The 27,022-nt window shown below is 39.6% G+C and overlaps 1 protein-coding gene across 3 annotated transcripts in view; it reads right to left on the reverse strand.

Moving 5' to 3' along the window:
* Positions 1–534: 534 nt before the first annotated feature.
* fam168a (family with sequence similarity 168 member A) overlaps positions 535–27,022 on the reverse strand; it is a 90,654-nt gene continuing 64,166 nt past the window's right edge. For 2 of the 3 annotated variants that reach the window (XM_067419969.1, XM_067419970.1), the window contains 6 exons: positions 21,970–22,050; positions 15,153–15,278; positions 12,613–12,755; positions 10,461–10,635; positions 4,976–5,106; positions 535–4,792 (listed from right to left, as the gene is read on the reverse strand). In XM_067419969.1, the coding sequence (XP_067276070.1) occupies positions 4,994–5,106; positions 10,461–10,635; positions 12,613–12,755; positions 15,153–15,278; positions 21,970–22,050 (638 nt within the window). In that variant the 3' untranslated portion in view covers positions 535–4,792; positions 4,976–4,993. The remainder of the gene's footprint in view (positions 4,793–4,975; positions 5,107–10,460; positions 10,636–12,612; positions 12,756–15,152; positions 15,279–21,969; positions 22,051–27,022) is intronic. The other variant, XM_067419971.1, reaches the window with a different exon arrangement.

Raw genomic sequence — 27,022 nt, forward strand, 5'->3', positions numbered from 1 at the left:
AGAATGGTAGAAAATGTTCAAAAATAGGTGTGTATTTTGTTATACACACCCAAGCTTGTATCTTCATATTCAAAAAGACCTGAGACTGTAATTGGTGCCAAAGGTGCTTCAACAAAATGTCAAGCAAAGGCTGTGAACACTAATGCACATGTGATTTTCTTCGTTTTTATTTTTTATTAATTTGCAAAGATTTCAAACAAACTTCTTTCATGTCATTATGGGGTATAGTTTGTAGAATTTAGGAACAAAAATAATGAATTTACTCAATTTTGGAATAAAGCCTTAATATAACAAAATGTGGAAAAAGTGAAGCGTTGTCAATATTTTAATTTTAAATATAGTTTTTAAATCACATAAAAACTTCTTGCATTAAAATAAACTGAGGTCTTCTCCTACAACATATATTTAGAAGTAAACCATCTATTAATAATAATTCAACCAATCGACAATTTAATAAATGTATTGACTGGACGAAAAATGAACATATCAATCCTCCATCAAGAGGTTTTTGTGTGTAGAAAAAAGAAAAGGAAAGATTTTTGGAAAGATTTTAATAGTTATTGAATGTTCTACATCTTACAGTAAATATTATACAATTACAAACTTGGCTTAATTATGTCACAGAGATCACTAACTGATCTTCAAAAACAAAAACAAAACAATAAAAAACCCCAAAATAATAAAAACAGTTGTACACTTCATTTCACAAGCCTGATGCGGGTCTCCTTGCTCAAAAGGTAGTACAGCACGGTCTGGACTGCACTGGCGAAAACGCGCTCGGACCTGCCAGAACCTCGAAAGCATGGGATTTCGATGGTGCCAGAACCGTGCTGTAGTGCGTAATGCAAACTATGGGGGCAAGGACTCTTTAACACTCACTGAAGGGAGATCAATTCTGGAAGACTTTCCCCTTTTTGCTTTACATTTAGAATGCAAACAACAAAGTCTTATTCTCCATATGGGTCAAACATAAATAGGCGTTTTCCTAAACAGTAGCGTGAAATAGCAACCTTTCATATGTTTGCGTCAAAGCCTATGGTACATATCACAGGTTTTCAGCAAGAGTGTGAAACCAGTGCCACAATTACTTTAGAAATACCTTTACATACTGGTGACGTGACACTGACTTCACTAGAGCTAATAACCCGTTGCATGCATCACGGGCGCTAGTAAACAATCCTTTGATCGATGCCCTGAAACCAAGGAACAGAACAGTGCATGGGGATGCAATATCGACATCACATGTTTTCAATACGTTTGAAACAGAAAAAAACAGGAAATCGAAGCCTCGTCCACATCACGCCGAGTGGAAATGACTCCGTTTACGACTGATTCCCCAAAAAACCCCACCTGATTTCACACAGAAAACGGATTTTAAAATGGGAGTGAGTGGGAAAATAGACGAGTACTGATATTGGGGGAAAACAACTTTGATACAACTGTTCAGGAATAATTCACCCAATAATAAAAGTTCAGTTATCATTCTTCTTCAGTGGAACATAAAAGGAGATGTTTTGCAGAATGTTCACACTGCTTTCATTTTTGGATGATCTATCCCTTTAAATTCACCACGACCCTGTGTTAAAACGTACATCCCAGTAACTGCAACAGGCTCTTATCTAATTTTCTAAATGATTGAAAAAATTCTGTGAAAATTTGCCACCATTTTACACTCTTAAAAATAAAGGTGCTATTGAAAAAAACAAAACAAACAAAAACATTTTAGGTTTCACGAATAACCTTTACTTAAAAACATTTTGAACGTTTGAATAATCTTTTTTTCCATGGATGTTAAAGGTTCTTCATGAAACTAGATGTCAACAAAAAACCTTTATTTTTAAGAGTGGAGCTGCAGATTGCTGATCTCTCTCCCCCGGCCATTGCAACAAAACAGAAAAAAGAGAGAGAAAACAAAGAGAAAGACAGATTGGGAAAATGCATGTAGAGGAAGAGGAAACCCTTTGAAGACTTGTGCTCTGAAATGCCTCTCAACAACATGGACTGCATCACTCCACTCCAGATCAACTATAAAGATCTTCTATTTAAAAAAAAAAAATGAACATCAATCATTAATTAAAACTTTAAATAACACTTACGTAAAAAGCGCCTAAATTACATGTCAGAGTGGATGGTAACGTCCTCCCGTTCTGAATCGACCCTTTATTCGTTTGCGGTGTAAAAGGTCACTCTAGTCCTAGAGTTCAGAGGTCTGACGGATCGGTCAATGTTTAATGTCGAACTACAGCGATTAGTTGCATCAATTAAAAGTCTTGTGATGCAAACTTACGAAAAGACAAAGAAAATATAGTTCACTGCTTGATATAATACTGTATAAGACCAGCTGAAAAAAAGAAGAAGGAAAGAGCAGGGCAGAGAGGGCATGAAAAGGACATCATACGTCGTCAAAACTGCTACAGGGAAACAGAGAATGTGCTGTGGATTCATCCAATAATCAACCAATGAGCCTGGTTTGACCAATGTGCATTGCTTATTGATGACATGCCAATAAAAAAATGCATCGTTACACATATATTACATATACCAAAGGCCTCGACTCGCTTTAACTTGCTTTTGCCAAAGAATGTGCTCTTACTAAAGGCAAATAATTATACTGTATTATATAATGCAATGAGGTTACAGAAAATTTCAGACGAATGTCTAGAAAGAAAATGAAGCCTATTCTCCCCCCCCCAGACACAATTTCCCCTTGAAATTCTGATAAATCATTATTTTGCTCTGTTGAATTCTAAATGACAAAAAATCTTTACAAAGTAAAAATTACAATATTGCAGAGATTCTAATGAGAATCACTATTGAGAATAATGTGAATTAAATAATAATGCAAAATAGGCTTCACTTTATTTATGTGAAATCTGAATTTTTCCGCAGCTCTCCGTAGGATTCAGACACTCTGCGCCCTCACTCTCTCTCCTTTTACTCAAAACGCCGAAGGGAATGTGCTGTAAAGTAAATGTATTATTAAAATCAATCCATAAGCTGTGATTCGACATGATGCAACCATGCTTTGCAGAGGCATAGTTTCCATCTGATTACACTATACTGCATTCACCCGCATGACACATGCATTACTAGACGTTATTACTTCCACATAAGATCAGAGAATCGGTTCTTCCCACTTTTGAGTGTACTATATATCGAAATAGTGGTTGATCAGCCAAACAAATAACAAAAAGAGAGTGATACTGTTCTGTACTGACAATAATATTACTTCCAGAGACATTACCAAGACTAATGGTTTGCAGAGTAAATGCTTGATTTTTTTCTTACTTACATCATTAAATATGAGAGTGTACCGTATAATTGGTTATTAAGTTATGTCTATTTGTCAATGTGCAATGCTTCAGTATGATAACATTTCATAGAATACTTGATATGTCACTTCTGAGTACACTATTCATGGATACAGGCGAGGCCTTGGGATAGGAAATCAATCTCTTTCTCTCTCTCTAAAAATGCTGTAAATTACAATTAAAAGCCATTCAAGCAGGCCGTTCTTATTATTGCATTGAACAACTCCGATTCTACGCCTATAGTCTGTGCAAAACTACAGGCCTAAAGGCCCAAGAATTCACAGAGGACCAGGGGTTAGACCCACTCTAAACCCGGAGCTGATTGGAGATTAATGCCGGAACGCCTTCCCTTCCTTTTGTATTTGTGTTTTTTTTTGCTTTCAGTGCTATTTTCGATGCGATAAAGTCCCTTTAAATTCTGGATGCGATCCTAATCGTTCCGTCAGAGTAGCGTCCGTCCTGTCTGGCCTCGAAGTTGGCACACGCTTTGATCAGATTCAATGCCACCGGGATGACATCGCACCCAGAGGCTCCAGCTAAGTGCCACTGATAGTATTTTTTCCCCCTCAATATTCTCCGCGCGATGGTTCGCACCTTCTGCCGTGAGCGCATGCTCGCGTGCCGCTGCTTTCCCTGCGAGAGCACCCATGCGCGCACATTTATATAAATCGAATATACACGTTATAGTTCAGAAGCTTACGCTATCCTGACATATAAGCTAATAAAGTAACCAGCTCACTCAAACGTTCTCTATTTAGTGAATAACTAAGATTACTGTATGTACTCATTATCCTAATGAAGGTTAAACCACGTTTGCACTGCCATACTAATGATATATTCCTTACAAATCTACATGAACAGCTACAAGCTGGAAGACACCCTTGTTATCGATGATAGAATGAAATGAGGGAGAATTGAATCGGATGAAATTAAATTTCCTTAAAAAAATCAACAATTCGAGAGGGTTCTGTTAGAGAACGGGGAAAGCTGAAATGAAACGCCGCTGTAAATAAATAATAATAATAATAAAATAAAATAAAAACATGAACCCTGTGCTAATATCTAAAGGTTATAAAATTTGGCAGCATAATTGGATGATTATGATCCGAAGAGGTGCTGATATTGCGTCGGTACATTCCTACACACCAGCGTTTATACTGAACACAAAGACAAATCGTTTGAAGAGGCGTGATTGGTCGAAATCATTCTGGAGTTCTTACAGAAGTAACTATGGAACAATGAAGAATTAAAACAACCTAATGCAAGAACATCATCCCAAAAAAAATGAGAAAAAAAAAGAAAAATTAAAATTAAATAAAAAAAGATAAAAAAGCAGCTTTTACAAAAACACGTAAGAATGCATAAAGTGACCCTTGCACTTTTTTCTCTTTTGTTCTTGCAAACAGACGTGGCACCTCCTTGTTGAGCACAGAGCGCCGATGTAAGACTTGAGTAGTTGCATACAATGTTTGACTCCAGATCTGCCATGGAGAGAGAGAGAGAGAGAGAGAGAGAGAGAGAGAGAGAGAGAGAGAGAGAGAGAGAGAGAGAGAGAGAGAGAGAGAGAGAGAGAGAGAGAGAGAGAGAGAAATCGAGAAGTCAGAGAATGCTCTTCATTGGCTGGGTGGAGCCACAATGAATGGGTTGTGTGGGCGGGAACTCACATGATTGGCAGGTGGGCTCTACCAGTGAGGTGGCACGTAGCTGTACCCAGGTGTTCCTTGGGGTCGGTACGTTGGCACGGTGACGGGGTGTGCGCCGATCTGAGTGTGCTGAGGGGTGGTCAGCAAGGTTCCTGTAATATAACATTTATTATATTAATGTCATACACACACACACACAAATATAAGTAAATATATATATATATATATATATATATATATATATATATATATATATATATATATATATATATATATATAAAAGGTCTGTGAAAATTAGCGCGTTAATAATGGGTTAATGCAAATTAATTTTAAAGCTACACTGTGTGTTATTTTCCCCCATCTAGTGGTGAAGAGGTATATGACCATCCAGTGAATAATAGTTTCTGTTCCTCTCAATTCTGATTTTGTTTTAACTCCTACGGTGGCCGATTTAGTCCAAGATTAACATAGCATTCCCCCTCTTCACATTCGACACGGTGCCATCGAGTGTTAAAACGCGAAAAGAGAAGCTTGAATTTACGGGTATGTCCCTTTTTGGGTAATGTACTTTCAAGATGGAGGGGCAACATGGCGACCGGCATTTGAACCCCCTCACCCGTATGTTTTTTCAATGGCATAGTATAAACTTACGAGAATACTTTATACCTTAAAAGAAGTAAATATACATTAATGAGCACATATATTTTTAGAAAGAACTAAGTGTTTTTAGCTAAGAATATACTAAAAAAGTTACACAGTGTAGCTTTAACAGCATTAATTTTATTAACGCGCGATTAACACAGCGCGCATTTTCTGTTTGACCCATGGCCTGTAGTTGGAGAAATTGAGATCAGCCATAGACGTAAAGGATGGAGCAGCAAACATTAATAGGGAAAGAAAAGGGTTAACAGTAACATTACTTTGAAACAAGTGCAGTTATAGCCTACATAAGCTACCATATTTTCTACTTAACTTTTATTAGACTCCGGGGCGAAAGAAAAGTGTGTTTTTTCTGCAGTCCGAGCGCGATGCACTGAAGCTCACTCTCGCTCATATCTAAGATAAATCATTAACACGTCACCGCTTACAGTACATGTGTTTTATGGAACTAAATACATTACAGTTGGTTAAAACGAATATGCAGGTTACTTTTCTGAACAAGAGCGCTTCCGAGTCAGTGCTCTTCATACTGTTCGCGTGAATCACGGCACAGTTACACACACACACACACACACACACACACACACACACACACACACACACACACACACACACACACACACACACACACACACACACACACACACACACACACACACACACACACACACACACAAACACAGACACACACACACACATAAACACACACACAGACACACACAAAATACCGGCAGTTCAAAAGGGAACGCACATCTCTTAAAAGGGCCACACTATATTCCTACTCGTGGAATATGGACCTCCTCCAGATATGGTGTGGTACTGGTGCGCTCACAGGTCCGCATAACAGCTTTCACATTACCAATTTTTTCAAAAACTGCCAGTGTAAAAACTCCCTTTATTAATATTCTTAAAATGAGAAAAATAACTGCTTATTCTGAATTGTTAAGCTTAGGCTTAAGAGACATGAACTAGTTCATCCGTGACCTTTGATACATGTCTAATCTTTATGCTCTGAGTATTGTTTCTACTGTGAGCCTACACGCTGATATGAGCAAATATCCAATCACATGTACTAAAATTAAAGGGGTACTTCAGTGCTGGGAAGATGAATCTGTATTTAAACTGGGTCAGTATAATGTAGTAGAAATGTGAAATTATTTTTGAATTTGGTGCCTTCTAGACTGAGAAAAGACAGAAAATGTATTTGTCTCATGGGGATGAAAGACTACAATTCCCAGAATGCTTCGCTGCCCTACGAGGCCACTCCAAAGTCACCACTACTGAATCACTTTTACTTTCCCACCACCACGTTCATTTTCATTAAATCAGTTCAGTTAGAGAACAGACACTAAAATTAAAAACTGAAAGTGTCTGTTCAATATATTGTGATTTAGCCGCAGAGAAAGTGTCAGCACAATCGCAGCAGAAGTCCGATTACACGCATAGTGATGAGCTGAATGAGCTCTCGTGATGAGAGCTGAGGTAAACGTGTCACAGCTCGCGGCAGTAGTTCTCAGCGCGTGTTCAGTCTGGCGCATTTTCAGTTCATGCCTTTGGAAGATTTACTTTCATAGGAATTAACTTGAGAAGATAAAATACGCACTTTGCTCCGCCGGCCACACTGTTTCCATGAATGACTGAGCCGAGCTGAGCTGTGAGTGCGACCCCCATCCCCCATGTGCAAGTTGAAAACATGCGGAAATCTCTGCGGTCATGCGCTCCCTCTGCTGGCTGTAGTCTTTAGCGTCTGGCCAAACATTTTACCTATGACGCAAATCGACGATTTTTGCGTCACCAGAATAATGTTTCCAGAAAAAAATGCATAAAACTCTTGTCTCAGGGGCATATGAGAGGGGTGAGCACGATCATTCGAATATACTCCAGGGTTTTTACTTATAGAAAGCTATATGCTAATCGCTGAAGTAACCCTTTAAGGGGTGTTTACCCGCGTTTTGAAGCCTTTCCGGTTAAAGGGTTACTTCAGCGATTAGCATATGGCTTTGTATCAGTAGAAACCCTGGAGTATATTCAAATGATTGTGCTTTCCCCCCTCATTTCCCCCTGAGACAAGAGATTTATGCATTTTATTTCTGGAAAAAATCCTCCTATGATGCAAATTGACGATATTTGCATCATAGGAGTAATGTTTGCTCAAAGGCTAAAGACTCCAGCCAGCAGAGGGAGCCATTTCCGCATGTTTTGAATCCGCGCATGGGGGATGGAGATCACACTCAGAGCTCATCTCGCAGCTATAGGCACTCATTTAAACGGAGCTATGGTGAGCAATGTAAGTCTTTTAACTTCTCAAATTAATTTCTATGAAAGTTAAGCTTGCAAAGGCATGAACTGAAACGCGCCAGACTGAACTCGCGTTGTGAATGTTTGCCGCGAGTGAGTGTAGTCGCGATTACCTCAGCTCTCATCACAAGAGCTCATTAGCTCATTTATCTCACTCCTGCAGTTAGTGCTCAATGCTGTGATACTCACGCGGTGACTCACTCATTATATTGAACAGACACGTTCAGTTTTTAATTGTAGTGTCTTCTTCAACTCAGTCACAGTAATCCAGTTGGTGGCTTTGGGAATGGCCTTACAGGGCAGCGAAGCATTCTGGGAATTGTAGTCTTTCATCCCCATGAAAGTATAGAAGGTATAATTTTCTTCTCAGTTTTCTCAGTATAGAAGGCACCAAATTCAAAAATAATTTCACATTTCTACTTCATTGATGACCCAGTTTAAATACAGGTTAATCTTCCCAGCGCTGAAGTATCCCTTTAAACATTTTATTCGAAATTATATTTTTAACCGGCAAGGCACGGACTGTTCAAGGCAAGGCACAGACTGTCTTATTGCGCTAATAATGTCAAAGTCGGTTATATCTTAAGTGAAAGAAAAATCGCCTGCGTCTATATATGAGATGTGAGCAGGTCTTCAGTTGACAGTAGCAGACTAGTGAACTGCGTGTCCTTAAAGGGACAGTTAACCTCTAAAATGATGTTAATAAAAAAAAGACCTTTAATACAGTAGCTTTTAATAAATGTTGTATATTGAAGACTATGTAGTTTTAATTTAATTAAAATGTATAAACCAAGGTATGTACATGAGGACTAATTGTATTGTTGCATCCTTTATATATATATATTCAGTCTGGCGCGATATATATCAGTCTGGCTACCTTTGTGCGTCTCTAGTCTCTAAACAGCGCTATTTGTGTGAAAAAAATGACATGTATAGCCTTTTAGTTGTTTTATGTTTTTTTTAGTTCTGTAATTTCCCGTATTACAGTGAACTAGACCATGAACTAACTGTATTGTTACATCCTTTATATATATATATATATACATTTTAATAAATTAAAACTACATAGTCTTCAATATACAACATTGATTAAAAGCTACTGTATTAATTTTTATTATTAATTAATTTTAATTGTTATTAATTATTTTATTAACATAATTTAAGAGGTGAATTGTCCCTTTAAGGACAAATGTTCAAAATAGGCTGCACTGCTGTCAATTTAAGACCTGCTGGCATCTCATATACAGACACACACAGATTTTACTTTCACTTTAGACATAACCGACAGTGTTTATATATGTTAACCATGTGTGTATTTGACAGAATTAGAACCGGAACACTACTTAGTCCAGTAATAACATGTGCTTTGCGTTTAAGGCAAAACTGTGCATAAGCACGCAAATTAAATGTTTAACCGGCAAGGCTTTAAACACCCCCTAACTGTAGTGCATATGATTGGATATTTGCTCATATCAGTGTGTAGACTCACAGGCACACTCAAAAAGAGGCAAAATAAACTGAGAGAAATATTTCAAATGAAGAGAAAGGGAAATAATTAATGAAATGCCACAAAAAGAAAAAAAAAGAAAAAACGCAATTCACAAGGGCATATTGAACCGTGAATGTCGTACCGAACGGTTCAATATTATATTGAGTATTGTGGCATTACTAATATATGTATATCAAGACACTTTGCTGCCATACCATGAGGGCAGCAGCACAATGATATTACGCAGCACCTGAAAATAGTCCCACCAAACTCTCTGTGCAAGCAGGTTGTCAAGTTAAGTTATATTGATGGAAGTTAGATTATTTTCAGACGCTGCGCAATATCATTCCGCCGCTGCACCCATGTAAAGTAAAGTAAAGTTCCCTGATTATTACGCAGGAATGAGAATATAGTTCCTAGCGATAACGGTCTAGAAAACTTTTAATTTTCCCTCAGTCTTAGTACACAATGTAACTATACACATCACAACATGTAAAATGATGGCATTATTTTGTCACTTTTTGAGCAGTAGGCTAGATGGAGCCGTTTACCTCCAGTCTTTGTGCTAAGCTAGGCTAGTGGTGTGTGCATCAGACAGAGTTATGGCACACATGGAGATAAAAATTATGTAGGGGCTTATTGAACTCTGGGGGATACGGTGAATAAGTTAAAGTCCCGTGTTCCTTTAAAATATCAGTTTAATAATCAGTATTTCTATAAGTTAGTTTATTTTGTAATGTCTAGTATTTGATACCTTTCTCATTTAACACAATAATGACTTTAAAAACTTTATTATGGGGGGTAATTTCTTAGCCAACTTTGATGTGCGCTTAATTAGATTAATTCATCGGCACATCCAGTAATTAATTAGATGAAAAGTTTTAAATACATTATTTTTATTCATATTTTTGGTATATATATATATATATATATATATATATATATATATATATATATATATATATATATATATATATATATATATATATATATATATATATATATATATATTTTTTTTTTTTTTAACTTCAATAATATTATAATTTTTGAGCTTCTTACCGGCAGACATGGCCATCGTTGTTCCGGCCACCATGCCCATAGCCATGCCATTGGAGCGGGGCGCAGGTACAGGAGCAGGGTATATGGCGGAGGGGATGCTGTTGGGCTGGACCACGGTGGTGTGGTGGATTACATGAGGCTGGGCGGCGTACACTGGCTGTGTGTAATAAGCACCCTGAGAAGAAGATAAACAAATTATAATGCAATATTTACAAGTAGCTAACTGGTTGTATGTTCAAAACCTGTAAGGGGTGATCCATTGTATTGCATAGTGGGTGCTACGGGATTAAATCTGAATAGTCCTGGTTGTGAGGCAAATAAAGGCTCTAAGCTGGATAAACCAAAAAAGTTGTGTGGTGGCGCAGTGGTATAGGAATGGTATCAGATCCTAATACCACATAACTTTAATTTTTAATATAGGGAAGCATCGATACCACTTTTTCTAGAATGAGTCTGATACCGATACTTTCATTTGTGGTTTTTGCCAATATTGCATACCTGCATATTCATTTAATTTGTAATAAATAAATAAAATTTTGGGTAGAGAACCCAAAATAATTGGAATCAAATTAGCTGACTTAATTTGTTTAGAAAATAGATATTATCTTTAGTTTTTTCATGCCTAATTATGCCTGTTGAAATATACTGTAGACTCTTCTGCTACTTTCACATCCATTTTATCATATTTTAGCCTTTATTTAATATCACAGTGAATATTTAGAGCTGCTCCAGCAGGGCTCAATGCTAAGGATTTTTTTTTTTACTGGTCGGGCCAGTGGTTAAAATTCTTAGATACCAGTGAAATCACCAAATTGAATAAAGTGAGCAAATCTAAAATAACACTGCATAGTCTTCACTATATAAATTAAATATAAATGAATCCCCATCAAAGTTAAAAGAGTCATTCAGTAAAGAGGATCAGTGGGTGATTTCTTCTTTTTTTTTCTTTTGTTGTTAGATGAACAAAAAAAGCTGTATGTTTATTAGGCTGCTGTCACTTTAAGAGCTGCGAGTATCCTACATACTGTCAGACGTGTGTTTTCTTTCTCAAATTAATTAGGTACATTTACTTCATAGACATCCTTCTCTGATATCCTCATTCTGCTCTCTGTTTGCTCCGTTGTCAGTGTTTTTTTTTTTGTCGTAACACAAACACTGTACACATTCAGCATGTTATCAGCTTTTAGTATCGGCACATTTTTAATGAGTGCGAGGAGAACACAAGAGCGGTACTGCCGCATCCCTAATTTACTACAATAATGAATCAGTGTTGTTATTGTTAATTAAATAAAAATTATTAAAAACATTTTCGGTAAATGAAAGCTGAAATAAAATAAATTATTAGATGAAAAACTAAGTTAAAAAAATTAAATAGAACTGACATGGATAGCTTTAAATTAAAGTAATAAAACGACTAAAACTAAAATAAACTAAAGCTTAATAGAAATATTATAATACTTATTTTTTTAATGAAAATGAAAATTTAAAACATAAATATAAAAGCTAATTCAATATATGAATAAATACTATAACAGAATATAAATAATACTAAAAAAACTGTCCTGAATAATAGCCATATGGTATTTATTACATTCAAACATATTTAAAATGACACTATGTCACAACCATAGTCCCGTTTACTTTAGTAATATAAAGTTTTTGAGGTAAAACAGAATATTATACAAGCAAAAATGATTTAATTAACTGATAATTTATTGTTATTTGTATCCATCGTTATTTACTACTAGTGCTGTTATCTTTTTTTGCAGTTTTTAACAAATGTATAAACTACTGAAAACGTTTTAAAAAATGCAGTATTACTGACAAAAATAACCTATAAAAATACTTGAATAGCTACGGGCTGACATAGGTGATATCAGCTATATATTAATTTCAGGTCAAGCAAGATATTTTATTATAATACAAAACCTTTTTTTTCTTCCTGATAAATAGTGCATAAGATAAAAAGGATCAAGTTTGATTTCTCCCTTGCCAACTAATTATTCAAAACACCACAAAACATGCTTATTATGGATTATGTGTTATTCCAGCTTGCGGGTTAGTCGTCACCTTTATTTTTTACAGTGCTTTATACAATAGAAATGGTTTCAAAACAGCTTTGCAATATTCACAATATAGAATAAGGCCTTACCTGAGCATAGAGGTTCTGCTGGGGATAGGCACTTCTAATAGGGTACATGGCCGTCTGGTAGGGGTTAGGTGATGGGGAATAGGGGGGAGGGGCTCCATTGGTCTGAGTAGGGGGGACTTTATAAGGCGTTCCTGCAGTGTATCCTGAAACAGAGACGGAGAGAGATTTAGGTCTGGTATGCATCTGGCACACAATAATCGAATATAATACAAAAATATTCTTTCACATGCGTCCATGTGCTTTGGTTGGATTACCAAAACCTCCATGTCGCCACCGTCTGGTGAGCAACAGTAAAGCACACAAGACATGTAAAGAGGGAGTGCGCCAAACTAAACTAAAGCACACATGAAGTGCAAACACTCACACACCCTTTCAAGTCAGAGATATCACACGTTAAACAACTAAGCACACACCAACACTTTCTCTTTTTCCACACACACCATCTGTTGGCTTTTTATTTGCCAGCGATTTATTGGAAGATTGTTGACAACAGAGTAGTAACAAAAAGCACAAGTATGTGACTTCAGCAGCCCAAACGGAAGTCTTTTAAAGAAAAAAATACATTGCTTTAGGCGTTATTAGTTACAAAACACACCTAAATATGCCCTACATACCAAACACATGCTATCAGTCATTACTTCACATTTGAGAAGCCACTGATGCAACACACCAGATTCAACTGGCTTTAATCTAGTATAGCCACTCCTGTCTAATTCAATCCCACACAACACAATATTTTACATAATCTCAACTCCAAAAGCTCTGCTGTCTACAGTTTGAATGAAACATTAGATCTCAGACAGCGTGTCTCCAGTGTGCAATGTGAGATTTCACCCGTCACAAACCCTAGTGAGCTGCTAAACTTGTCAGCATTTTAAGACATCATAGGCTTACAAAAGAAAATATGCTGTGTGTGTATATATATATATATATATATATATATATATATATATATATATATATATATATATATATATATATATATATAATTTTAATAAAATAATTGTATATGCTCATGTCAAATTTGACTGAAATCTGTTAGGAATCAAGTCTCCGGAGTGCTTCATGTCAGTGACTGTCTATATGGAGTATTATAAAAAATATATATAAACTTGTCATGTGATCAAAGGACAACTTTTGTATATTTCATTATCATTTAAATTATAACAGTTAATTCAGTCAATAGATAAATCTATCACTGTTGAAATAATTCTATTATACTGTAAAAAATAAATAATTAAAATAAATTTATTTTTAATAATAATAATAATCAAAATTCAAAATAGTAATACATGTTTATTACTGTTTTTATTGAATTTATTTAATTCCCGTGGATTATACTTATAAAAAAATATCACACCTCTTATCAAAAAAAAAATAATAATAAAAAAAAAAATATATATATATTATATGTATATATATATATATATATATATATATATATATAAATTTTTTTTGATAAGAGGTGTAATATTTTTTTATAAGTATAATATAATATAATATATATATATATATATATATATATATATATATATATATATATATATATATATATATATATATATATATATATATATAAATACATGGAAAATAAAAAGTGTTTAAAAAAAGTTTCCATTTCACGTAGGCAGCAGTGCAGCTCACTAGGATTTTAGAACAGAGCTCATTGTAAAGCTTGTTTACACAGCATGCGTGGAAGTCATTATGGGATTGAATCCTGTAGAGCAAGTGTTCTTTATAGGGAGAACGGGACCCTATAGCTATGTTCACACTGTGAGTCCAAATCCAATTACTTTTGTATACGACTGGAATCTGATCTAAATGATTGACTGTCCACACTGTGTATCACAACTGTTCAGATCAGATTTGTGTGTCCCGTGGGGCTCTTATATTGTCCTGGAATATCTGTATTGGTTTCTATGGCAATGACTTAGCATTGGAAGGCATTCACCAAAAACAACAACAGCAGCAACATGGAGGGGCTTGCAATACAGATGTTGTCTTATGAAAATGACATGAGAATAAAGCTGGACTACAGCGTCTTCTGAGGAGAACAAATGTAGAAATATAGAAGGCTGGTATGCGTGGCTTTAGTCCATGCTGTCGTCTCTGCCGATCTCAAAACATGTCACCATTGTATTGTAATTTTCTGCTTGTCCAGCACTTTGCAACAACACAGCCTTGTTTTGGCAGCGACGTATGACATGTTAGCGCTTTTCATGTCATGTGAAAGCGACATAAACCAGACGAAATCCGACCAGAGCAGTAAGACTGAAACAGATTTCAAGAAATGCGATTTGAACAGGATTTCAAACCACATTTGAATGTAGCTCAAAACGGATTCGTAAAAATAGCATTTCACATGATTTTTTTTGCCGTTCACACTTGCTAAATAGGATCAGATTCCAATCAGATATGCACAAAAATCAGATTTGGACTGACTGTGAACGAGGCTTATGTGAAAGAGTGCGTGTTTGTGTGTTATAGAGTTAAAAGGGGAACACACAGCAGTTACAGTAGAGTATAGTAATCATATTTACTGAATGCTGTAGATGAGGCCTGGTACTGCCTGCTCTCTGAGCCAGCGTCCACGGCCAGGTCATAGGAGCCTTCTCCGGGCCCCGGAGCAGATGCCGTCTGGGGCCAGGCCTGCTTCACCAGCAGCACTGTCCCAAACAAACACAACAACACAAGAAGGGTTACACATGCGTCACGATCTTAATCTCCAAAACGGTACCCTGACTGTCCTAACCTCCCCTCTCTGTCCCTCTGGATCCTTGTATTTACTGACCGCAAAAGTAGGCTTCCAGAAGTAAAAATACTATTAAAAACAAAAACAAAAAAACATACAGACCTACCATACGAAACTATTGATTTCAAAATGATTTAATTGCTTAGACTTCCCAAAATTCTGAAGCAAGAAGTTTGCAGCGGTACGTTTTCAGGTTGGTGACGCTAACATTACCAACCTAGGGATCTAGTTACGTAATAAGGCGTTGTATGTGGCGTTGTATAAAATACATTACATGCGCTCTATTTGGCATTGAAATGCATCTCTAACAGCAATAAAGGAAAAAAGTTCAAAGACTAGGAGACTATTAGCTACTAAAATGTCTTAACAGAGCCATTTGGCTGTGAAATTAGTTGCACGGTTCCTCATTTTTTAGTCCTTTTAGATAAATGTGTTTGTGAAAAATAAATTTAAAATGTAAATGTATTGTAAATAAACACTTTGGGCTTGCAATTCAAAGCTGGATGGTTCATTTCATATTTAACTAAACAACAGTGAATATTAGCACATCCCACTCAATGGTCATGTTCAAAATTAAAATATTAGGTTACTGCTTCCTGAATACTACGGCGTATGCACTGTATATTGCATAATATGTGTTAGAAAATAGTATATAAAACAATATGCATTATTCAGTGATCATATTTTAAGCTTGGATATTCAAATTATTATTTATTATCCTTAATCACTTCCATTTTGTGTATTTGGCAGTCAAATCTTAAAGGGATAGTTCACTCAAAAAAGAACATTAGTATAATTTGCACTTTTTGGGCTTAAATTTTTGGGCTGGAATCACTACCATTATAAAGCTTGACAGAGCCATGACTTTTATATATATACACTCCCCTAAAGGATTATTAGGAACACCATACTAATACTGTGTTGGACCCCCTTTCACCTTCAGAACTTCCTTAATTCTACGTGGCATTGATTCAACAAGGTGCTGAAAGCATTCTTTAGAAATGTTGGCCCTTATTGATAGGATAGCATCTTGCAGTTGATGGAGATTTGTGGGATGCACATCCACGGCACAAAGCTCCTGTTCCACCGCATCCCAAAGATGCTCTATTGGGTTGAGATCTGGTGACTGTGGGGGCCATTTTAGTACAGTGAACTCATTGACATGTTCAAGAAAGCAATTTGAAATTATTCAAGCTTTGTGACATGGTGCATTATCCAGCTGGAAGTAGCCATCAGAGGATGGGTACATGGTGGTCATAAAAGAATGGACATGGTCAGAAACAATGCTCAGGTAGCCCGTGGCATTTAAACGGTGCCCAATTGGGGCTAAGGGGCCTAAAGTGCACCAAGAAATCATCCCCCACACCATTACACCACCACCACCACCAGCCTGCACAGTGGTAACAAGGCATGATGGATCCATGTTCTCATTCTGTTTACGCCAAATTCTTAGCCTGACAAGCCAGACCCACATCAAGATGTTTGGTCTGGAAACTCACCATAGACAGGCCTCAATCCGAGGGGCAGGACAAACGGTTGTCTTTCAAACTCCCTCTGCACGCGATAGGATAGCGCTACACCAACCAGAGCAACGAAGGTGAAACAGAGCTCCTTGATAGATTAAACATTCGCCTTATCCGGTCGGCAAAACTCAGAACACATCTTCCCTTTTTAAGAATGACTTCAGTGCCGTTCTTTGTTCTTTTCTCAGAGAAAAGCTTAACTCCAAGTCTTCCAGAGTCGCGGTCAAAGTTGATTCGAAAGACCGCCGTTCGCCAGTTTCTGTGTTTACTAGAAGCACGCAAACGCAACTCTGCCGTCGTCATTATGGCCCCGCCCACCGACTCTATACACAATGTGATTGGCCCGGCAAGAGTTAGGCGAATACAGCTCAGAAGGGTATTGAGAGTTGCTAGACGACACTTGCGGGCAGATTAAATTTGCTGCCGCTAGGGTGCGTCTAGATTTCTAGGCTACCAAATTCTGACTCTACCATCTGAATGTCTCAACAGAAATCGAGACTCATCAGACCAGGCAACATTTTTCCAGTCTTCAACTGTCCAATTTTGGTGAGCTTGTGCAAATTGTAGCCTCTTTTTCCTATTTGTAGTGGAGATGAGTGGTACCCGGTGGGGTCTTCTGCTGTTGTTGCCCATCCGCCTCAAGGTTGTGCGTGTTGTGGCTTCACAAATGTTTTTCTGCATACCTCGGTTGTAACGAGTGGTTATTTCAGTCAAAGTTGCTCTTCTATCAGCTTGAATCAGTCGGCCCATTCTCCTCTGACCTCTTGAATCAACAAGGCATTTTAGTCCACAGGACTGCCGCATACTGGATGTTTTTCCCTTTTTACACCATTCTTTGTAAACCTTAGAAATGGTTGTGTGTGAAAATCCCAGTAACTAAACAGACTGTGAAATACTCACCAACACCAACAACCATGCCACGCTCAAAATTGCTTAAATTACCTTTCTTTCCCATTCTGACATTCAGTGTGGAGTTCAGGAGATTGTCTAGACCAGGACCACACTCCTACATGCATTGAAGCAACTGCCATTTGATTGGTTAATAAGATAATTGCATTAATGAGAAATTGAACAGGTGTTCCTAATAATCTTTTAGGTGAAACGGAAAAATGTTGCCTTTTCTGATGAGTCTCGATTTCTGTGTGTGTATATATATATATATATATATATATATATATATATATATATATATATATATATATATATATATATATATATATATATATAATACTCTGATTGTATTCATCTGAAAGAAAATTGTCATATACACCTAGGATGACTTGAGGGTGAGTAAATATTGGGCTAATTTGCTTTTTTGGTTAAACTATTCCTTTAAGTGAGAAATCGCAATCTGAATTATGGATTCAAATAGAAGAGATGGGAACTTGCATATAGTGGAGCTTTGTCAGAATGGTTATTTTCACCTTTGTATCACTTACTTTTGGCATTTAATAAAAAAATGTGAAATGTGTTAAAATAATAAAATCATGGTTGGTAACTTTCATTTATTACACTAGAAATGGAAAATTGAGTGGTTTGCATTGGCAGATATTCAATGCAGTGTGCTACAAATGTAGCTGCACATTTTGGCAAATGTAGAATGTCAAGAGTGGATTCCACGCATACAAAAAAGCTGCAGACTGTTCACACTATACATAATGCAAATACTAGCATTAGTAATATAGCATTATGCAAATCCATAATGACTGTGTGTGAAATATAATGAATAATGAAACATAATGAATGTGTTGGAATAGAGGTTAAATATCTAAGAATGTCTTAGGAACTATTGCATTTAAGAAAGCCACATAACCCTGGATTTACTCCCGAAGGATTGTCCCTGTAATAAGATTACTATAAATTACGTGAGATAAACTCTTCAGCAAAATGATTAAAAATTATTTAATCAAAAAGTCTTCCCTTCGAACGGAGCAATCCTTTCATAGCCACAAGGGGGCGATGATGCAAACTCATGAGATGTTACCAAACACTAGAGAGCACAGGGACAAAGAGAAAGAGAGTCTGCTGGAATCACACAATGGCATCAGTGCCGCATAGATGCCTCACACATGACATCACTGCAGCGCTTCAGTGCTGCGCTTTATGCATGCATTCATGCATGAGGGCTTTATGTGATTCAGATACTTATGATGATGATGATGATACGATGAAGTAAAATATACACACATTTAATATAAATGCTAGTGGGTTAAAGCGATATCGATAAGTATGGCTGAAAGCCGATTAAATCGTCATTTGAAATATATAAATAATGTATAGGAAATGGAGAGAAAAGGGACAGAAATCAAATTACTTTTTTTAATGCAATTTAAATTGGCATTTGGATTTTTTCGATACTACAAACTAAAATAGTAAAATATGGCTGGTGTGTGTGTGTGTGTGTGTGTGTGTGTGTCTGTGTGTATGTGTATATATATATATATATATATATATATATATATATATATATATATATATATATATATATATATATATATATATATATATATATATATATATATATATATAATAGCTCAAATCAATCAAAATAAATCAATCAAATATTGCTAAACTAGTCATAACTACTGACAAACTGACACTTTTATTATTTTTTACTTTTATGTCATATGAAATACATACAAATTAAGTTCAAGAAATGGAAAGAGAAAAACGAGATGGAAAAAAATGGCATTGTATTGCAAAGAATAAGAACTAAATACAAAGTACTACAGCCAACATTTATTCAACCAAGAATTGTTTTCCAGCTGTAGTTGTCTAACTCAGTATTTCTCAAGGTTTTGCCTCAGGACCCAGATTTTACATTAGACATCAAGTGGCGACCCAACACGGCTAAAATCCTTACGAAAAACAAAGTTTGATGGTAGCCAATCATTCATTGCATATTCATTGCAAATACGAGAGCTGCACTATATTGGGAATCACCATTCTCCCACTATTCTCCACGGACAAGAGACAAGTAAGAAAAATATCATGTAGCCTAATTTATTACAGGTTCTTCTGACAAAATGTTAATTGCTACAGTCTATTTAAAATTATTTTAATTAAATGACTTGCTCATAAATAATTCACTTGTTTGATTACTGAATGAATTATTGTTTTTGAAGAAATATCTTAAATGAATAGAAGTCACGTGTCGCCACCTACTGGTGTAACGATGTAATTGATATAATCGTTATTTGAACCGTTGCTTTCAAAAAGATTTTGATTCTGTAGACATCAGTGTTTATATCCAAGCTTTTAACTTTTATCCCAGTACTTCTGTGATTATTTGAAACATAATGCTACTGTGTGTTTGACACGACTGTTTATGAAGCTATTTCCTACCTATAGGCATGCATGATAACTGCTCTCTCTCTCTGGGTAAGTGGCATAGATGACTCTCTGTCATTTAGGTATGAGATCACGAGGGTGTTTGAATCAAGATCAGAATCTTCTAAAGATTAATCATGCCGCTCTATAAAACAAAGTACTTAGTACTTGACCTGTCCATACCATCAGTCTAACCTTTTACCAAATTATGAATTTGCACCAAGACATTATTTTTTGCACTGTCAAAAGATTAATCATGATTAATCACATCTAAAATAAAAGTTTGTGTTTACATTATATATGTGTGTGTCCTGTATATAATTATGTATATTTAAATACACACACAATTATGTATATATTTAAGAAAAATGTGCATGTGTATCCTGCATATATAATTGGCATATAATATACCATACATATATACTATGTGTGTGTTTGTGTGTGTGTGTATTTATTAATAATTATACACAGTACACCCACAAACATTATGTAAAACATGAACTTTTATTTTGGATGCGATTAATTATGATTAATTGATTTGACAGCACAAATTTAAGGGACATTTTGGTCTTTGATGTCAAAAAAATTCTATTAAATTAACATAAGATAATTTGCTATCCCAACTATACTTTTATTCTGTGCATTTAGCATTTGATAACCATTTTGGTGGCATTTGTTTTTAATGACAAGGTGATTTTGCAGAAATCTTTGAGGTATACTTGGTTTTCATGAAGATATTGTGTTAAAATCACAGGAACAAATGTAACGCATTGTGTAAAAGTAGTGCTGGTCAACCAAAACTAGCATTTAACTACCATGAGATCATATCCAAGCAAGCCAGTAACTAGATCAAACATAGAAAAAAAAAATGAATATATAACAGCAAAATGTCAACTTGATCTATGAAACAGCCTGCACCACATAAGAATGTATGAGTATGTATAAGAGCGGACTGTCAAAACATAGGGCTTTATAAAAACATAAAATAAAAACTATATCAGTTTAGGGCAGCACTGATCACACAAACCAACTCCACTATCCTGATCCAAACATGTCTGCTTACAGCACAAATCCATTTTTCTTTTTTAACAAAACAGTGTTAAACATCATGCTGCAAGTTGAGTCACACATAGCTGACTCAAACAAGCCTGTTAACACAAAACTAGTGTGAAATGATCTGCACTCAAAGACAACCTTCTTCACATGACTCATCCTCACTGCGTCTGGGTTCTCTCGAGACTGAATTTCACACTCGAGCCCTGCAGATGTACAACTGAAAACAGCTTCTAAATTTCAAAATATCATTATTCGCATATAACTTGCCAGATCGAAACGCAAGCAGATTTATTGTACAAAACCATTTCAGGGAACAGCTCATTACTGAACAAAACACAATTAGTGGCATCGTACATCAGTACAGCTTTTGAGATGCACAGCTATATGAATACAAATAAAGGCAATTTTACTAACTGTTGATGAAGATTTATTGTATTTATTAAGTCAGAGCATTATGTCACAGGATGGAACCAGCATATATAACAGTAATATGCTGTTCAGTTACTGGCCAGCATCGTCAAAATGAGGCTAGACAGAACAATGCATTAGGATGTGTTTGTGACTACTGCATGTTTCATTGGTGTTAATGGATCACTAATGCGTAAATGTTTGGTTTCATATATTTGCAAATGTGAGTGTGTGCTACGCCATATTTACTGGTAAGTATGGAGGGTGTGTGTGAGTGTGTATACATACCTGGTGGGTATCCCGGGCTACCTGTCTGATAAAGGTTGGCTGTGTAGGTCGGGGCGGTCGTAGGATAACCTCCGGGATAGCCTGTACACATGCAAAGAGACAAAAGTTTAGAAAAGACACAAAAATCAACCTGCATCGGCCATATATTACTGATCCGATGTGATTTGATAGCATATAAAGAATTTCTAATAAACAAGATAAACAGTTCCCTTATCGAGGGAACTTCCCACTGCGTCGAAACGCTTTGGGGATGCTCCCTAAGCATCAGCGAATCTGAAGCCTGAATAAACACTAGTCCAATCCGATTGGTCGTGCGTGATGACGTCATTGTGACGGCGTACCCGGAAGTATAAAAGGGGGGCCGGCGCATAATGGCGGCAGTTATTGCTCTTCAGCATAGCGCTCTCTGTTTGGTCTGTCTATTTACTGTTGTCTGTCCAGTTGCGAGTGTGTGTGTGAAAGATTTATTTAAAAAGTATGGAAGAGAGAAGGAGTGCATTTAGGCAGTGTGTGCATCCGTGTCCCCGTTACATCTCGGGATCGGATGCACACCTGTTATGTGTGCAGTGTCTGGGTGTTCAGCACGCTCGCCTGTGAACACTGCGAGCTGCTGACACTCAGACTGCTCCGCTCTCGGCTGGCCGTGTTCGATGAGACCGGCCAGCCTCGTGAGCCCCGTGGTTCTGGACCCGCGGTCGCTGAGGCGGCTCGGCGTCGCAGATCATGGGGCTCACAGCGGGACTTGTCAGAGGGTTTCGGGACTGCCGCGGCACTTTCCCAATCCTCCTCTGACAGTTCCGACGATCTTCCTCCCCGTGTGGAAGCCCGCTTGGCGGCATCTTCCCCCGGGTTGGAGGGTCCGATGCTTGAGCTGTCTGATTCTGAGGAATTAGTGCTCAGCATCGAGGCGGGTGACGTTAAAACACCATACACACTGCTTCACTCATAAAATAAGGTGCTCAGGCAGTCCCCGAGGGGGCTCCCTGTAGTAACCCGGTGTTCTCCGTTCCCGTGCGGAAGCCCGCGATGCGGCTCTTCCCCGGGAGGGAGAACCAGATGCTTGAGCGATCTGATTCCGAGGAATTAGATGTGCTCAGCGTCGACGGAGTGAAGCAAACGAGAGCTCGCCACCTTATAATGCAGGCTCGATCTCGCGTTGCCGAGGCAGCGCGTGCATTAAGGGTCTGCAACAGAAGTGAACACACGCTATATGTGTACATGTGATACTGTTTAGCGAGGCTTGCAGTCAGCCCCTGAGGGTGCTGGCTGTGGTCGTTGAGAAATGTCTCGTAGCGTACAGAAACGTGCGTTTTCGAGTGTTTCAGCCTCGCGCCTGTGGCTTTCATCTCGAGGGATGAAAGCCAAATATGTTGGGAACGATTCGAATCTCGCGTTGCTGAGGCAGCGTGTAGATGACGAGTAGTTTAATACATATTTAAACAGTATGGTCTGGTGATTAGGGCTGCATTTAATTCTGAGGAATTTAAATTAAACATTATCTGACTTTGAGGAGTTAGATATGTCTATTCAGCCTATCATTCAGCATGTTCACGTGATGGGTGATTATGGTGGCATTTATTTCTGAGGAATTAAATGGGATTTATCTAACTTTGAGTAGTTAGATTATCAGCCTATCATCCCAGTTGTGTTCACTATTTGGGTGTTTTTGGTGGCATTTAATTCTGTGCAATTAAATGGGATTTATCTGACTTTGAGGAGTTAGGTATTTCAGCCTATCATCCAAATTGTGTTGCTCCCGGGGAGCGCTCGAGATCGCCTCCTCTGTGGAGTCTTCTGGAAGTCGATGCGGCGATCCGCCGTCTACGACGCTCGGGCCACATTGGCTTCCAGCGAACGCATGCTGCTCTAGCCGCCTCTAGAAAGACTGCAGCTGGGCAGCAAACGCGTTCGCACACCGAAAATCCTCCCCGACTAAGCCCTGCCGGGTGGCCGCTTCAGGGGGTCGGGCAGGAGGCTCGGTGGGTACCAGAGACCAGCCTTGAGAGGCTGGTTCCCCTAGTAGAATATATCAGCGCATAGTCATTATGCTCCTGAATATATCTGTTGGGCCCTGTGTACCATGGGCAAAGGGTGCAGACTGCAGTTCAGTGTTCCACCACCGGGGTTCATCGGTGTGGCCTGGATAGTGGTGTGCCCAGCCCAGTGGCCTGCTGGCCAGCCCCCTCTCCAGAGGAGCGATCGAGGTCGCCTCCTCTGTGGAGTTTTCTGGAAGTCGATGCTGCGATCCGCCGTCTATGACGCTCGGGCCACATTGACTTCCTGCGAACACATGCTACTCTAGCCGCCTCTAGGGAGACCTCGGCTGGGCAGCGAACGTGTTCGCACACCGAAAATCCTCCCCGACTAAGCCCTGCCGGGTGGCCGCTTCAGGGGGTCGGGCAGGAGGTTTGGTGGGTACCAGAGACCAGCCTTGAGAGGCTGGTTCCCCTAGTAGAATATCTCGGCGCATGGTTATGCTCCCGAATATATCTGCTGGGGCCCGGTGTACCTTGGGCATAGGGTAGAGACTGCAGTTCAGCGTTCCACCACCGGGGTTCATCGGTGTGGCCTGAATAGTGGTGTGCCCAGCCCAGTGGCAGGTAGGGAACAGGAAGTGTGCTCCCTGAGGGTAAAGGAGGCTATATTGTGTATCCCTCCGCCAGACAGGGAGTCCGGCTTTACGGTCGCTACCTCATGGTTCCCAAAGAGGATGGAAGGGTGCGTCTATTATTAAATCGGAGGTACTTGAACCGTTCTCTGAGGAGATTCAGGTTCAAGAGGCTCATTATCCCATCGTGAGTCAGATCCAGTTCGAGGACTGGTTCGTCACGATGTATCTAAAGACGCATATTTCATATCTCCATCCTTCCATGTCACAGGAAGTTCCTGAGGTTCGCTTTCGGGGGCGAAGCGTACCAATATCGAGTACTTCCCTTCGGCCTAGCCCTCTCCCCACGCACATTCACAAAGTGCATGGATGCAGCCCTGGCTCCTATGAGGCTTCAGGGCATCCGTGTACTGAATTATATCGACGACTGGCTCATACTGGCCCAGTCGTACGACATGGCGGTTCGGCATCGAGATGTCGTTCTAGCCCACATAAAGTGCTTGGGGCTGAGACTCAACACGAACAAGAGTGTGTTGACGCCGTCCCAGAGGACTACGTTCCTAGGGGTGGTATGGGATTCGACGACGATGCGGGCACAATTGTCTCCCGCGCGCGTCGAGACCATACTGGCGATGGTCTCAGGAATAAGGCTAGGCCACACCATCACTGTGAAGCACTTTCAGAGAGTGCTGGGGCACATGGCAGCAGCGTCCAACGTGATACCGTTCGGCCTGCTACACATGAGACCCCTCCAGTGGTGGTTGAAAACCAAGGGGTTTTCCCCCAGAGGGAATCCTTTTCGTATGATCAGGGTAACGCGCAGATGCCTTCGTTCCCTAGTCATATGGAAGAAACCTTGGTTTCTGTCCCAGGGGCCAGTGTTGGGAGCGTCCTGTTGCCGGAAATCCGTTTCAACAGACGCCTCCCTCACTGGTTGGGGCGCGGTCATGGACGGCCGCTTTGCGAGGGGCCCATGGGAGGGCCGTCATTCCTCCTGGCACATAAATTGCCTGGAGATGATGGCGGTTTACAAAGCTCTCAGGAGCTTTCTCCCGGACCTCCGCGGCCAACATGTCCTGGTGCGGACAGACAATACGGCTGTCGTAGCGTACCTCAATCGCCAGGGAGGGGTAAGATCGCGCCCTCTGTGCAGATTGGCGCATCTAATCCTCCTGTGGTCCCAGGGGAAACTGTTGTCCATCAGGGCAATGTATGTCCCGGGGGTTCAAAATCAGGGAGCAGACATCCTGTCGAGGCAGGGGCTGAGGCCCGGGGAGTGGCGGCTCCACCCCGAAGTGGTGGAGGCCATATGCGAGAGGTTCGGCCCAGTGGAAGTGGATCTGTTTGCGTCTCGAGAGACGTCCCACTGTCCACTGTGGTTCTCCCTCACGCATCCAGCCCCGTTGGGGTTGGATGCCATGGTGCAGACGTGGCCGAGGCTGCGTCTGTACGCATTTCCCCCGATTGCTCTGCTCCCGGGAGTCCTGGAGAGGGTCCGTCGGCAGGGGGTCAGTCTACTTCTGGTAGCACCCCGTTGGCCGACGCGAGTTTGGTTCTCGGATATCATAGCCCTGCTGGCAGGTCATCCATGGCAGATTCCTCTGAGGAGGGATCTCCTGTCTCAGGCGGCGGGGACGATATTCCACCCCCGGCCGGAGATTTGGAACCTTTGGGTCTGGCCCCTGAGGGGGCCAGGTACCTAGAGGCTGGCCTGTCGGCAGAGGTGGTAGAGACCTTACTCAGCTCCAGGGCTCCGTCCACAAGGAGACTGTACAGCCTCAAGTGGAATGTATTTTCCACTTGGTGCAGGAGGCGTGAGGAGGACCCAGTTAACTGCCCAGTGGCTTCAGTGCTGGAGTTCCTCCAAGATCGCTTCTCTGCGGGCCTAACCCCGTCCACACTCAAGGTGTACGTGGCTGCCATTGCGGCTTTCCACACTCCTCTGGGTGATGGGCCTTTGGGTAGGCACCAGCTGGTTGTACAGTTCCTCCGTGGGGCTCGGAGGATGAGGCCTGTGGCTCAGTCCAGAGTTCCAACCTGGGACCTGGCAGTGGTTCTCGAGGGGTTGGCTGAGGCCCCCTTCGAGCCACTGGAGTCAGCAGAACCGAAAAATCTGACCCTTAAGGTGGCTTTTCTACTCGCCATCTCCTCTCTAAGGAGAATGGGGGATCTCCAGGCCTTGGCAGTAACGCCGACTTGCCTGGAGTTTGCCCCGGGTGGAGTGAAGGCCATCTTACACCCTAGGCCGGGCTATGTGCCTAAGGTCCCATCGAGGGTGGTCAGGTCTTTGGTTCTGCAGGCATTTCATCCTCCGCCTCGCGTGACGGCGGAAGAGGGGAGACTTCACCTACTCTGCCCGGTCAGGGCACTCAGGGTGTATCTGGCGAAGTCCGCACAGTGGAGGAGATCTCAACAATTGTTGGTGTGTTTTGGCTCACCCAAGAA

The sequence above is a fragment of the Pseudorasbora parva genome, chromosome 16, assembly GCF_024679245.1.
Source record: "Pseudorasbora parva isolate DD20220531a chromosome 16, ASM2467924v1, whole genome shotgun sequence".
Taxonomy (NCBI): Eukaryota; Metazoa; Chordata; class Actinopteri; order Cypriniformes; family Gobionidae; genus Pseudorasbora; species Pseudorasbora parva.